The sequence below is a fragment of the Procambarus clarkii genome, chromosome 56 (assembly GCF_040958095.1).
Source record: "Procambarus clarkii isolate CNS0578487 chromosome 56, FALCON_Pclarkii_2.0, whole genome shotgun sequence".
NCBI lineage: Eukaryota > Metazoa > Arthropoda > Malacostraca > Decapoda > Cambaridae > Procambarus > Procambarus clarkii.
In genome coordinates this window covers 15,387,608-15,400,627 of record NC_091205.1, presented here as the reverse complement: position 1 = coordinate 15,400,627, position 13,020 = coordinate 15,387,608, and the positions used below count along the sequence as shown (strand labels likewise).

Below are 13,020 nucleotides of genomic sequence, written 5' to 3'. Positions count from 1 at the left end.
AAAGTATGCTTAGAAGTGACTTTCAGAACTGGAAAAACAAGGGCTAAGAGGAGAAGTTAGAAGTGTTAAATATGTCAAAGCTAGAAGATAGAAGAATAAAAAGAAGTGATCATTGTATACATAATAGTAACAGGAATTGGCAAAATTGCCAAAGAGGAATTCTTGAAATCTGCAACTTCAAGAACAAAAGGTCATGGATTCAAGATAAGGAAACAAAGGTGCCGGAGAATTATTAGAAAGTTTTCTTTTGCAAACAAAGTGATAGACGGTTGGAACAAGTTAAGTGAGAAGGTGGCGGAGGCCAAAACCATCAGTAGTTTCAACACGTCATATGACAGAGCACGGGGAAGACGGGTATGGCTCTCATATTCAGAAGATGATGGACTACTACTTCATCCTCGTCTATTACTACTACAGTACAAAGCTTACCTTCCTAGGAAGACCAACATATGCGCATGCACACACTTCCTGTCCTGCAGCCACCTCCATCCCTGTTGGTGTTGCAATGTAGATACGTATTAACACTTTTCTTGTACATTATTCTGTACATAGTTCAGTTATTCTTGTCATTTTTTCTTTACTGTTCTTTATGATAGTGTGATAAAGAAAATAAAGCCAATAACAATACATACGTAACACAATTATATATATACAGTACTGTAATACAATTTTCATATATAGAATTATGACTAGCATGTAATATTCTGTAGCAGATGTTCCCAGTGTTCTTTAAATTTTTCACTTGAAGGTATTAAACATTTGAAAATGTTTTTCCCATAATGTTATTTCCAATGAGGTCACCGCCTCAAGAAAGGTAACTTCCAATGTGGTACTGTACAAGGTTTCCAAGATATAGAAGATAAATATGTATAACAAATCATACAAAGATATTACAGAACACTGAGTAAACTAAGTTGAAGAAATTACTGATGATCAATTTAAGAAGTTCAAAATTAAATGAAATTAATTATTCAAATTTGGCCTTTAGTACATCATTTTTATAATTTTTGTTTAGATATGTAAAACTGTTAAAGGACATACAAAACAACTTTTATCAGTTAACTAGTCTCAATGTAAGTCTTTCTGACTCACTCGCTCACTCCGTCTGTGTGTTCATCTCTCCTTCCTTCTTGTCTCTTGAGAAATAACATAATTGTTGGAGTAATGTGCCCTGTAACTGTAAACATGTATCTTCTGTTTCTAGGCGAGCCCACACATTAACAACACTGGTGTTCATGATATGCTTCTTGCTATATGAAGCCCTAACTCCTCCTGATGAGGACATGGTTGACAATACGAAGAGGTATGTTATCATAATAGCTCAGGTTATGTTATCTTAATAGCTCAGGTTATGTTATCATAATAGCTCGGAAACATTTTCCTCTGTCAGTAGGAAAAGTGTTTCGGTAGTCAAGATTCACTAGATATTATCACTGCATAACCTATACACATGTCATTGCAGAGATTTGTATGTGATTTTAAGAATTTATATTAATTTTATACTGTATTGTAGTACAGCATTTATATACAATTTTAAGAAGCTATCCTTCTGTCTTAGTTAATATAGTGGAAGAAATGTCTTGCTGACATAAAATCAAAATACAGTATTTACTCTAGTGGTGCCGTAGAAGCTATGAGCTGCAATCACTAAACTGTTACAAATTTTCTCCAAGTGATCCTCAGAAACATACCACTAACAACCTTAGCAGTCTATTATTAATTATATTGAAGCTTCACTTGTACACTACTCTAGCTGGAGGTCAAAATAAAAGAATATAGTGTATATATATACTATACTCTATAGTATATATAGAGAGTATATATATATATATATATATATATATATATAATATAGAGAACACCCCTACCATTCCCCCAAACGAGTGGGGGATGTTTGGGGTGAACGAGCTGGTGATAATTTCAAGAGATTTCGATCATTTGTTTACACTGTTGGGGGAGTTCTTTTAGCTGTTCTCAAGGCTGCAGTCTCGTTTGAAGCCAGCAGTGGTTGTTTTGTTTTGTTTTGCTGACTTTCTGGGTGCCTTCTCCAGTGGTGGTGTATATAACTAAATAAATGTCACCTCTCCCTGTGCCTCTGTGAGGGTTCTGGTGCTTATAGAACTTTGTAGCTGATGCAACTTAGCAGATGGTACACTATCAGTGACAGTAGCTTCAGGGACCCACTGGGGCTCATCCAGAAATTGGTGCTTCTTTATATTCAATGGTGGTAGGTTCAAGACAATTTACACATCCTACTTAGATCAATCCTGGAATTGCAGCACTGCCATGGAACACATCTATAGAAGTGGAATAGACAAGGTTGATAATACTGTCCTGTGTCTTCCAACTGAAAGAGAATTTGACAAGAGGATAGACATAGAAGTTGGAAACTAGGTTATTTTAGGCATTATTGCATTTTACACTAATGCAATAATGCTGTTTATTCCTATAATATTTATCATAGAATGTTAACACACTTATTGTTGAACAGTAGTTGCTGTATAATGTTTGCGTTCAATGTAAGAAATTTAAACTAATTACAAGTACAATATGTTATTTGTAGTGAATAATGATAAGGAGGGAATTATTGGCTGACTATATTAGGGCAAAATTAACATCTTACATTTTATTTTAAATGCATATTTTCCCCTCCCCCAGAGGTTTGGTTGCAAGTGTGTCTGCCTTTATCCTCTTAGGAGTAACTGTGACCCCAGATGGGCCATTCAAGCGGCCACACCCAGCCATATGGAGATTCACCTTCATCATATCCATTGTTTATGAACTCGGCCTAATATTTATGCTATATCAAGTATGTCAAAAACTCTGCTCTTCATACTAGTTGGTTTGGTGATGCTTTAATGAATTTAAATTGTGGGATATTAATTATTTTTTTATGCAACCATTTCTGTTCAAAATCTTTTTTTATAAAAAATAAAAGAAAATATGAGACAAGACTGACTAGATAAAGTTCACAGTGATGTCAAGGTTCAGTCACTGATAAAGAGATGTGATATGGTCATATTTAAGGTACATTAGCTTATTTAATTCTGTTTTTGATTGCAATAGTTTGAATCATTCTAATGTAATTAACCTGTTTATTGGCCATTTTTGTTAGCATATTTTCTTTTGTGAATTAGGGAAAGTGTTTCATTCATTCTGACAAAATCTAATTAGGGCACACTGCCATTCCTCTGAATCCACATTCTCATTCATGTCTGTATCATGTAAGTGGTTCCATTGCCTAGAAAAATTTGCAATTGAGGAGTTTCCAAAATAGTGGACCCACATTTAAACATTACAATGTTCATGCCAAACATTATTTAACTTTAATGAAATTGTTTTCCTTGTAACGCTTTTTTTTCTGTAAAATCCTAAGAATTTGAGCAATCACGATGCATGCAGGGTATCAAGGCACACACATTATTGTAAAATTTGCAAAAGACTACGTTTGTGTACCTCCTCTACTGATAATTCTTTGTTTCGGTTATCGGTTGCTAATACCTTACCTAAATTAGTATTTTTTATTTGTTTATGGGAATGCACGTACAATATTATAGTGTATTTAATTTTTATAATCTCCTTGCAGAGTGCATCTGGTGCCCGGCAACTATTAAAACACATAGACCCCAAACTTGGAAAGCCCATGGAGGAGAAGGATTATGGGGGAAACTGTCGATTATATGATGATGACAACCCAGAAGATCCATATCATAACATATGGGTAAATAGATTGCATTATGTACTGTATCTATGATTAGTATTAAGTTAGAGCACTGATTTTAATCCTTTAATTTCTAGACACAGATAAATGTAATTAATTTTTGGTGCATAATAAATGAACTAAACTTATCTAACTGCCTGAAATCAAACAATAAATTTAAAGATGTTGCTCAGAAACTCATCATATATATTTGTGGCAATTACACTACAGTACTCATTACATTTATTGTACTCATTACATCACCCTGTGCTCATTACTCATTTTCCAGACATGAAATTCATTGCATTTCACTAAATTGAATCCTTTAGATATCTGATTGTCAGCTGAACCTGGTTTTACTCAAGTAAAATAGAACTGTATACAGTACTAATTTATTTTATGGAACACCTTAAATATTATCTTGTAATATTTTTTGATTGAGAAAGTGTATGGCAAAGTTAATACAGATCAAATTTTGTGTGTGTAATGAAAATGTAGGTTGGCAGAGTTTTGTTAAATGCTGTGAAAAATTAATTCAGTGTAAGAAATAGGACTTGGGTAGGCATTAATGGTGTTATGTGATTTATATTAATACATTGGTGTATACCAAGGCTGTGAAGATATCACATTGGTTATTCAATACGCACATGCATCGAGTTGTCTGGGAGGTCGAGTAAGGATGTTAGTGGCGTAAATCAGGTGTGATGTCGTAATGAGTTATTGGAGTATGTCAGGTTTGATATACAGTATGTAGATAATTGTTCCTTTAGCAGTGACAGATTCGTATAGGTTGATTTAATATTTCATAGATGTGTGTGAAAAGACTGTAAAAAGTGAATGTGTACAAAAATGAAGTTATGGTGGCGGAGAGAGAGTAGTAGATTGTGTTTGTAAAATATGAATGATGGGGATGTATGAGCATGAAGAAATTGTGAAGTAGAGCAATATAAATGAATAATCTGAGAATTTTATTGGTACATAGTGTTATGAGAGTAGACAGAGTAAAATGTGATGGCAAGATGTGGAGTGAAAAAATCAATAACCCACAAGATTAAGAATATTTTGAGATGGTTTGGAAATTAAGAAGTTGAATGGGAGAGTGTATTTGAGGGTAAGAGGAGAGGAAGACCAGGAAGAATAAGATATAATTATCAGGAAAAATCACTAAGTCAATATATAGCACTTAGAAAGGGTATGAAGATAAGGATTTAGGATAGAATGGATGAAAGGAATGGTGCCGAACCACATGGACAGTTGGGGATTGAACAATGACCTGTGGAAAGCGAGGCCATCGCTCAACCGTTCTGTCCAAGTGATTGGAAGCCCAGGAAGAGTGTGTAATTACCTAAGTGTAGTTACAGGATGAGAGCTACGCTCGTGGTGTCCTGTTTCCCATTTCTGTCATATAACGTTTTGAAATACTGACGATTTTAGCCTCAACCACCTTCTCTCTTAACTTGTTCTAACTGTCTACCACTCTGTTTGCAAAAGAAACTTTCTAATATTTTTTTGGCACCTTTGTTTCCTTGGCTTAAATCTGTCTTCTTGTTCTTGAAGTTGCTGGTTTCAGGCATTCCTCTTTACCAATAGGGTTGATTCCTGTTAATCTTTTGTAAACGATGATCATATTTCCTCTTTTTCGTCTGTCTTGTCGTTTTGGCATATTTAATGCCACTAGCCTCTCGTCGTAACTCTTGTTTTTCAGTTCTGGAAGTCATTGTGTAGAATGCCATTGCACCTTTTCCAGTTTATTGATGCACTTCGTGAGATATGGGCACCATACAACTGCTGCATTTTCCAATTTTGGTCTCACAAGAGTCTTGAACAGTTTCTTTAGTATTTCATCATCCATATAATTAAAAGCAAGTCTGAAGTTGGAAAGCAACGCATATATACTGCTCCTCTCGCAGTATTCTTTAAGTGTTCCTCTGGTGACAGTTTACTGTCCAAAACCACCGCTAGATCTCATTCTTTATTCTTTAGTTCCTTAATTCCTTTCTACAAAATTTGCAAATTGTGTGTGGTCTATTTTTCTCCGATTTCACATTCCATAACATGGCATTTATTCACGTTGAATTCCATTTGCCCCTTATCGCTCCAAGCACTTATTTTATTTAGATAATTTTGAAGGGCATGACAGTCGTCTGCATCTCTTATCTTCCCCAGTATCTTAGCATCATTCGCAAACATGTTCGTGTAATTCTGTATTCCTTCTGGTAGATTATTTATGTAGACAATAAACATTACTGGTGCAAAAACTGAATCCTGTGGTACTCCACTAGTAACACTTCTCCAGTCAAATATATTGCCTCTGATTACCGTGTGTACAGTATATGGTGAGTGTAAGTGAACAGCACATGGGATATGGTAATTAGCAGGACTGGATGGAAGTAGTTTGTAAGGATGAAGTGAATATATTTGTAGTGTATTGCATATGACCATTCATGAAAATCTCTGTACATCAGGGGCCAGATTCATAAAGCAGCTATGCAAACACTCGCGAACCTCTCCTGTCTTTTCTCGATCTGTGGTGGTTTTGTTTACAATTATTAAACAGTTAATGAGCTCCAAAGCACCAGGAGGCTGTTTATAACAATAACAACAGTTGATTGGGAAGTTTTCATACTTGTAAACTGTTTAATAAATGTAACCAAACCCGACAGAGATTGAGGAAAGACGTACGCGTTTGTAAGTACTTGAATAACTACTTTGTGAATCTGGTCCCAGGATTTAAGAATCAGGGTATTCCTGTGAAGTGATGGAAAGTATTAGTGCATATTTAACCATGATGTTATATACTGTAGTGTGAATGATTATTAATTAAGTACTGTCCCTACATCCTTCTTTTATTATATTATTAGTTTTTCCTTAGTTGAAACTTCCCCATCCTATGAAAATGGAAAATGATTTAATTATAATACATGTACATTATGTATCAGAATGGTGAGAAACCTCAATTTTGTGGAAGGGTTTTTTGTTTGTGCCATGTATGTATGTATGTGTGTAGTAAATCCATTTGCACATATCTGTCTGGACACATTTAAACTGATGCATAGTAACATTTAGAAATTTCTCCTCATGACCATATTTTTTTGTAGTGATGGCATTTGTGTCCATTGATGAGGACTTTGTATCACAAGTATATTGAATTGTCTTAATAAGGTGTTTATTTCAGTTAAATTCTCATTAAGGCAAATTTTCAGGATAAATTAGACCTATTTGTGCCACTGCATTTCTTTGGCTGGTGGTTGAAGACACTGCTGCTGCGTGACTGGTGGCTCTGCTGGGTTATCTCGGTCATGTTTGAGATTCTCGAGTACACGCTAGAGCACCAGCTGCCCAACTTCTCAGAGTGCTGGTGGGATCATGTAAGTCTGGTTCAGTGATGGGCTCAGTGTCTGTTAGACTTTACTGGTCAATTTTGGTTTTAATTGTTGTGATATATTATTTAATTCCCTTTTTCCCCTTATAGTGCCAAGACATGATTCACTCTTTTCTTTTCCTGTAGTATGTATGTTTGTTTATCTAATTGTGCTTAACTAGTTGTCTGAAAAACAAGGTTCAGCTCTAGAGCTCTGCTTCCTGGCTATTAAACCTCCTAACATTCCAGTACAATGTATGTCATGCTTGCTCGAAGCTGTGAATGGTGGCGGCTTTCACCACCTATGGTTAAAGCTCATTCTTCTTTTTCATAGCAATTAATCCATACAGTGCACATTTTTTATATTTCTATGGTTTGTATGTTTCCAACTTCCACCTGTGTTCCTTATTCTGTTGTCTCTCACCAGGCAAAGACTTTCTATACACCTATCCATTCCCCTTAGTATCATGTACTAGTATATTGTGATCCAATTGCCTCTGGTTCTTCTCACTTCTAATACCTTTAGATTTGATTCACTTAGCCTGTTCTCATAGCACATCTTTTTTCTCCCTGGTACTGCTCTTGTGACATATCTTTGTATTTATAAAATTCTCTACTTGTGCTTTATCAGGTTTGGGTTCCATGATGGAGCTGCATATTTTGTGTGTGATTATGAGGACTTTAAGGAGGCACAGAGACCTATGATTGTCACCAACATATGGCAACATTGACTGGGATCAATCAGGCTCCTTCATTTTTTTTTGGGGGGGGGGGGTCAGAGAACCTGGGGTGAACATTTCATGGCTTGGAAATAGTTTTCTAGGCACATGGACAGAGGTTGCATGGCATATCTCAGGCCTATTTCCTCAAGTCAACTGCTATCATGTTGTACTGCCAAACAGTTAAGCTCCTTTCACGTCAAAAACTTCTCATACTAGCTTCATACGGAGTGGGCTAAATTGGTGTGGATGAGTTATCTTTGTTTAAGATAATGGGTTTGACCATCTGCAATTCTGTTGTGAACTTCGTTTCAGCATGTCGTGTCTACAGGTGTGTGGCTTTCAGTTTCAGGAGTCTGCTTTGAGTCTCCTTGTTGCTCTCCACACCTATCTCTTGTCTTTCACAAGGAGAAGGTGCAGTGGGTGTTGAGTGATGTGTGTGTGTCCCCTAATTATTTAACTAGGTGTTCTAGCTGAAGCTTACTCCACCATTTTTCAGGAGAAAGGGAGTTTGTGGTTCTTATTTTTTAATGCCTGTGTGGGATAGTCTCTGGTTTGCTGCTTTTCTGAGTAAGGCCAGTTATTCTTGGTGGCCTTTAAAGTTGGAATGGGTGTGCTTTGTCCACTTCAAGGAGGTCGTGTCTTTGCAATCATTAGATCTTTCAACCCCTTCTTCATTGCACGCCTTGACGACAGTATGGAAGAAAGATGTACAAGTTTTTCATCGGACTTGGCAATCACAGGTGGTTATTCAGGGTCTGTCTTAGACTTGGTCTTCTCATTTCCTTAGATTTGTTGGCAAAAGGCAGCTAACTACTCCAGTCCTCAACAGCCATATTGAGAAGATGTTGAACCAGGAGTGATTGCTGTTATAGATTCTAATCAGGTTTAGCCAAGGCTCTTTTTCTCATTGTGAGAATGGCTAATTTCTGAGTTACTTACAGTATGTACTGTATTGCTATAAGTGGTAATTGTAATCTTCCTTCTCTTCAGGGAAGATTTATATCTCCTGCTAGAATGCTGATAATACTGTACTTTTTAAATGTGTCAATTTTAATATTTCTTTTTAATATTGGATACATTTCCCTGTTCCTGATTGTTTTCTGGATGTTCCAGGACTATCTCAGGTGATGGGTCCTGCACTAACGTTTTTGTTACATAGAGAATAGTAATTAATTCAGAACAGTTGTTAGTGGTCATATTCGGTCTCATTAGAGTTGGCACAAGCACTAAGTGAAGTAACAGACCTCTAAACATTTCTCTTGCTAATATTTCAAACCTTAAATCTATAAAGAAAACAAGCCAAAATTTCCTTTTCTTATGTGGGAAGAGTTGGTGACTAGTATGCTATAAATGCTTTTGCTATTTTGAATACAATACATTATTGCTGATCTTGTCATTTTATTTGATCATTACTTTCTGGGGGGAGCCCCGTCGGCTCCCCGGAGCTTTACCGGCTGATATGCTAATGTCAGACTTTGGCATCAGTCATGTGTATGGAGTTCTAGGGCCTACCGGGGACCACGAGCCAGAACCTGGCCCCCTCAGAGAGGCAAGGGGAGCAATGGCCTATAGAAACCCCCGTGTGGTTGGAAGCATTCTATGTCTGCCATCGACCGGGTCAAGCATCCAGAAAGGTAAGCATTCCAAAACAAACCCCTATTCTGGTGAAAATTGCTACCTAAGCCGAACTAGTGAATAGAACTCTTCAACAGAAAACACGGAAACTAGTATGACGTCATACGTCACCGCGCCGCTGTCTGCGCAGCTCCCCCCTCCCCGGGAGGGGGAAGGGGGAGCCCCAGACCTCCCACGCCGGCTATCCACCCATCAGTTCTTCGGCTGATGCTATAGGCAATGGTTATGTGCTCCGGCTCCAGTGGTTGTTTCAGCACTGTACCTAGAGTGTGGTGTCTGTTTTCTAGGTGGTGCGTGAGCCGGGTGTGATTCTTCAGTACTCGGGCTGCATGCGCCTAGGGTTCCCTTCCCTAGGTGCCCTGTAAGTACTGCCCTTGGGGTTTGGGGCCACCTTCCACAAGTTCCTTGGGTCCTGCCCCTGCTTGGCCGTTTACCGCTTGGTTTTCGGCCGCTCTTTGTGTGCTCGGGTGTTCTGTCTCCCTTGTTCGCCTTAGAGTAAGGGGCAGTGTTTGCACTGGTGGGGCGCGGGGTACTGTGCAGCTTGTCTTTACCAATCATAGCGGCCGGCTCTGTTCCGCTTGGGTACGCTGTCCTCTTGCGGGGTTTTCTTTTTCTTTTGTTTATATACCTGGTGGGGGGGTCTGCCTTCGTTCTTGCCCCTTGTGTCCCTTGTGTTCTGAGTATTTCTGGTGGTACCCCCTGCTAGGTCCCCGTGAGTGTACACGTCCCGGGGGTTCAGCTCTTAGAAAGTTGTTTGGTAGCTTGGGTGCCGGTTAGCAGTACCCTGCCTGGGATTACCTGAGCGCGAGTCCTCTTAAAGTAAACGCTCGGGACCCTGGGAAACCCCTGGGGGCGCGCGGGTCCGATGGATGTGACCCCAGAGCCCCCCCCTCGCTTCCAGCGAGTTTGAGGGTTGCTCTCACCTTTTGTCTCTGGGTGACTCTCTGTTTTGCCTCCGTCTGCTGCCTGTGGGGTCGGTGACACCTTCGACCCGGTGTCCTGCGAGTTTGGTTGCTCGTTGTGGCTCGGTTACCCAGTTGTGCTAACAAAGCGGGTGCGGGCAGCAGGGGCGTTGCACTTGAGCCTTGGTGGTGGCAACGTTCTCGTGGTTTCCTCCCCGGGAGCCCCGGGGCTGCCCCGTTGTATTTCGTTTTTCCCCTGGTTCACCCTTCCTGCCTGCATCCGGTTCCTTACCGTCTGTAGGTTCAGGGCGGGGTGCTTCTTTGTCTCGGTCTGTTGCAGTTGTTCGGGCCCCTTGGTTCGGGTCCTGTTCTGGCGGCGACCCTTCCGCCTTCTTTGGTTTTCCTAGCTTGCCCTGCCGGTTGTTGTTGTTGTTTTATTTTTTTTGGGGGGGTTCTTGCGATGTCTCGCGTCGGACCCGTCGTTTCTGAACTCCTGGCGGGCTTGCATGCTTCGGAGTTTTTCTGTTCGGCAGACGTTCCATCTCCTTGTGCCGCCTGGGTTTCGGTGGTCGCGCCCGAGATCTTCTCGCGGCTCCGCCTTTTTCCTGGGCTCGGGAGGGCCTTGTCGGGGCTGCTTATGTTCTGCCTCGTGGTCTCGCCTCCGGTTGGTGGTCGGGTGGCTTCGTGGTAGGTGTCCCACCTGCGTGTTTCTTGGCGGCAGTATGGGGTATTTTGGCGGTCCTTCCTTTTCCTGTCCCTTCTTCGGTGGGTCCTTCTTGTTGGCTTGGTTTACTCTCGGCTTGGTTTTCTAGTGGGGGTTGGGGGCCGTCGTCTTGCCACATACTGTCGCCTCTTTTCGTGCGGCGCAGGCGGAGCCGCTTCAGCTTGCTTTCGGTCTTGGTGTTGCTTCTGCACCGTTAGTCAGCTGTCTTGTGCGTCATTTCACCTCCGGCCTGTTCGTGCGCCGCTTGCACCATCCTGGTCTCTGGTCAGCGTGCTCTGTCTTCTCCTCGGTTGGTAGTGCCCCTTCGGTTCCGGTGTGTTTTTTCGTCGGCTCTTTCCTTTGGGCCTTTGCCTCTGGGGGTCGGTTCGCTGTGTTTTCTTGCTCCTTCGGTTTTAGCGTTTTGGTTGTTTGATGGCAGCAGTCTCCATCTTTTCTGGCGCGGGGTGGGGCTGCTGCATTCTGGAGGGGTCCAGGGTTTGTTGGTGCTTTGTTGGTCGGGCCGGGGGTGTGTCGTTTTTGTGTTCAGTGGCGGCCCTCTGCTGTTGTTTGCGTGCCACGGCGTTTGGGTCTGGAGCGCGTTTTGCGTTGATCCGGTTCTGTTCTTCCCGGTTCGCGGGTGATGGTGTCCCGGGTGGTCAGCCGTGTTCTTGTGGCTAAGCTGCCTGTGTTCTTCCCTCATGCCTGTGGCGTTCGTGGCTTCGCTGCTCTCGCTGCCGTCTGGGCGACGTGGCCTTGCAGTCTTTCGGGCATGGATTTTTGGTGTTCGTGCAGGGGCCTTGCTGCTCGTGGTTCTCGTGTTGTTCCCGGGATTTTCGGGGCTGTGGTGCCTTGGGTTGGCGTTTGCTGCCGGTTGTCTCGCCTCCTTGGGGGGTGCGTGGTGTCCGCCTCCCGGTTTTGTCCCTTTGACCTTCCTCTGTGGGTAGTTAGCTCCGGGGAGCCGACGGGGCTCCCCCCAGAAAACCAGCGTTGAATGTAATGAAACGCCATTTTCTGGGTGAGACCCGGAGGCTCCCCGGCAACCCTCCCTCCCTCCGGTCGGCGTTTTTCGCGTGTTTTGACATCCAGCCTCAGAACTGATGGGTGGATAGCCGGCGTGGGAGGTCTGGGGCTCCCCCTTCCCCCTCCCGGGGAGGGGGGAGCTGCGCAGACAGCGGCGCGGTGACGTATGACGTCATACTAGTTTCCGTGTTTTCTGTTGAAGAGTTCTATTCACTAGTTCGGCTTAGGTAGCAATTTTCACCAGAATAGGGGTTTGTTTTGGAATGCTTACCTTTCTGGATGCTTGACCCGGTCGATGGCAGACATAGAATGCTTCCAACCACACGGGGGTTTCTATAGGCCATTGCTCCCCTTGCCTCTCTGAGGGGGCCAGGTTCTGGCTCGTGGTCCCCGGTAGGCCCTAGAACTCCATACACATGACTGATGCCAAAGTCTGACATTAGCATATCAGCCGGTAAAGCTCCGGGGAGCCTCCGGGTCTCACCCAGAAAATGGCGTTTCATTACATTCAACGCTGGTTTTTTTGTCTGCATTAACACTTGTTGAGTTGTGTGTGTGTAGTTCATATATTTACATATATATCCAGTTTATTAATACATTTACTCCACATTCCTCTGTGAAGCACAAGTTTCTTAGTCTTGAAATGATTTTCACCTTTGATATTTGCTGTCAGTGTTAATTTCTATATTTCACATTGCTGAAATACTGAACATGTTTGCAATTCTAATTGTTCTATGAATTCCATGTTGCACTTGTATTTTGCATTTAAGTATTTATGGTGCATGCAGCATCTGGTTTATGAAAAATTTCCTGAACTTCTGTAAGGTTATTATAATTTTTGGCCAAAATAGTGGCATGCATCAGCAACCATGTGTGGTGTGTCTCCTCCATACTCCACCTTGCTGTACAGCCTGACGTTAACTGCTGCTGGTTCAGGTATGCCTCTTGAAACATTTTTACCTAGGCACTTTCAGTAT

At 41.6% G+C, this 13,020-nt stretch overlaps 1 protein-coding gene across 3 annotated transcripts in view; it reads left to right on the top strand.

Moving 5' to 3' along the window:
- The window catches only part of LOC123770675 (phosphatidylserine synthase 2), a 39,832-nt gene that overhangs the window by 4,195 nt on the left and 22,617 nt on the right, over positions 1 to 13,020 (top strand). For 2 of the 3 annotated variants that reach the window (XM_045762752.2, XM_045762753.2), the window contains 4 exons: positions 1,205 to 1,303; positions 2,659 to 2,809; positions 3,587 to 3,721; positions 6,904 to 7,068. In XM_045762752.2, coding sequence (XP_045618708.2) covers positions 1,205 to 1,303; positions 2,659 to 2,809; positions 3,587 to 3,721; positions 6,904 to 7,068 — 550 coding nt within the window. The remainder of the gene's footprint in view (positions 1 to 1,204; positions 1,304 to 2,658; positions 2,810 to 3,586; positions 3,722 to 6,903; positions 7,069 to 13,020) is intronic. The other variant, XM_045762754.2, reaches the window with a different exon arrangement.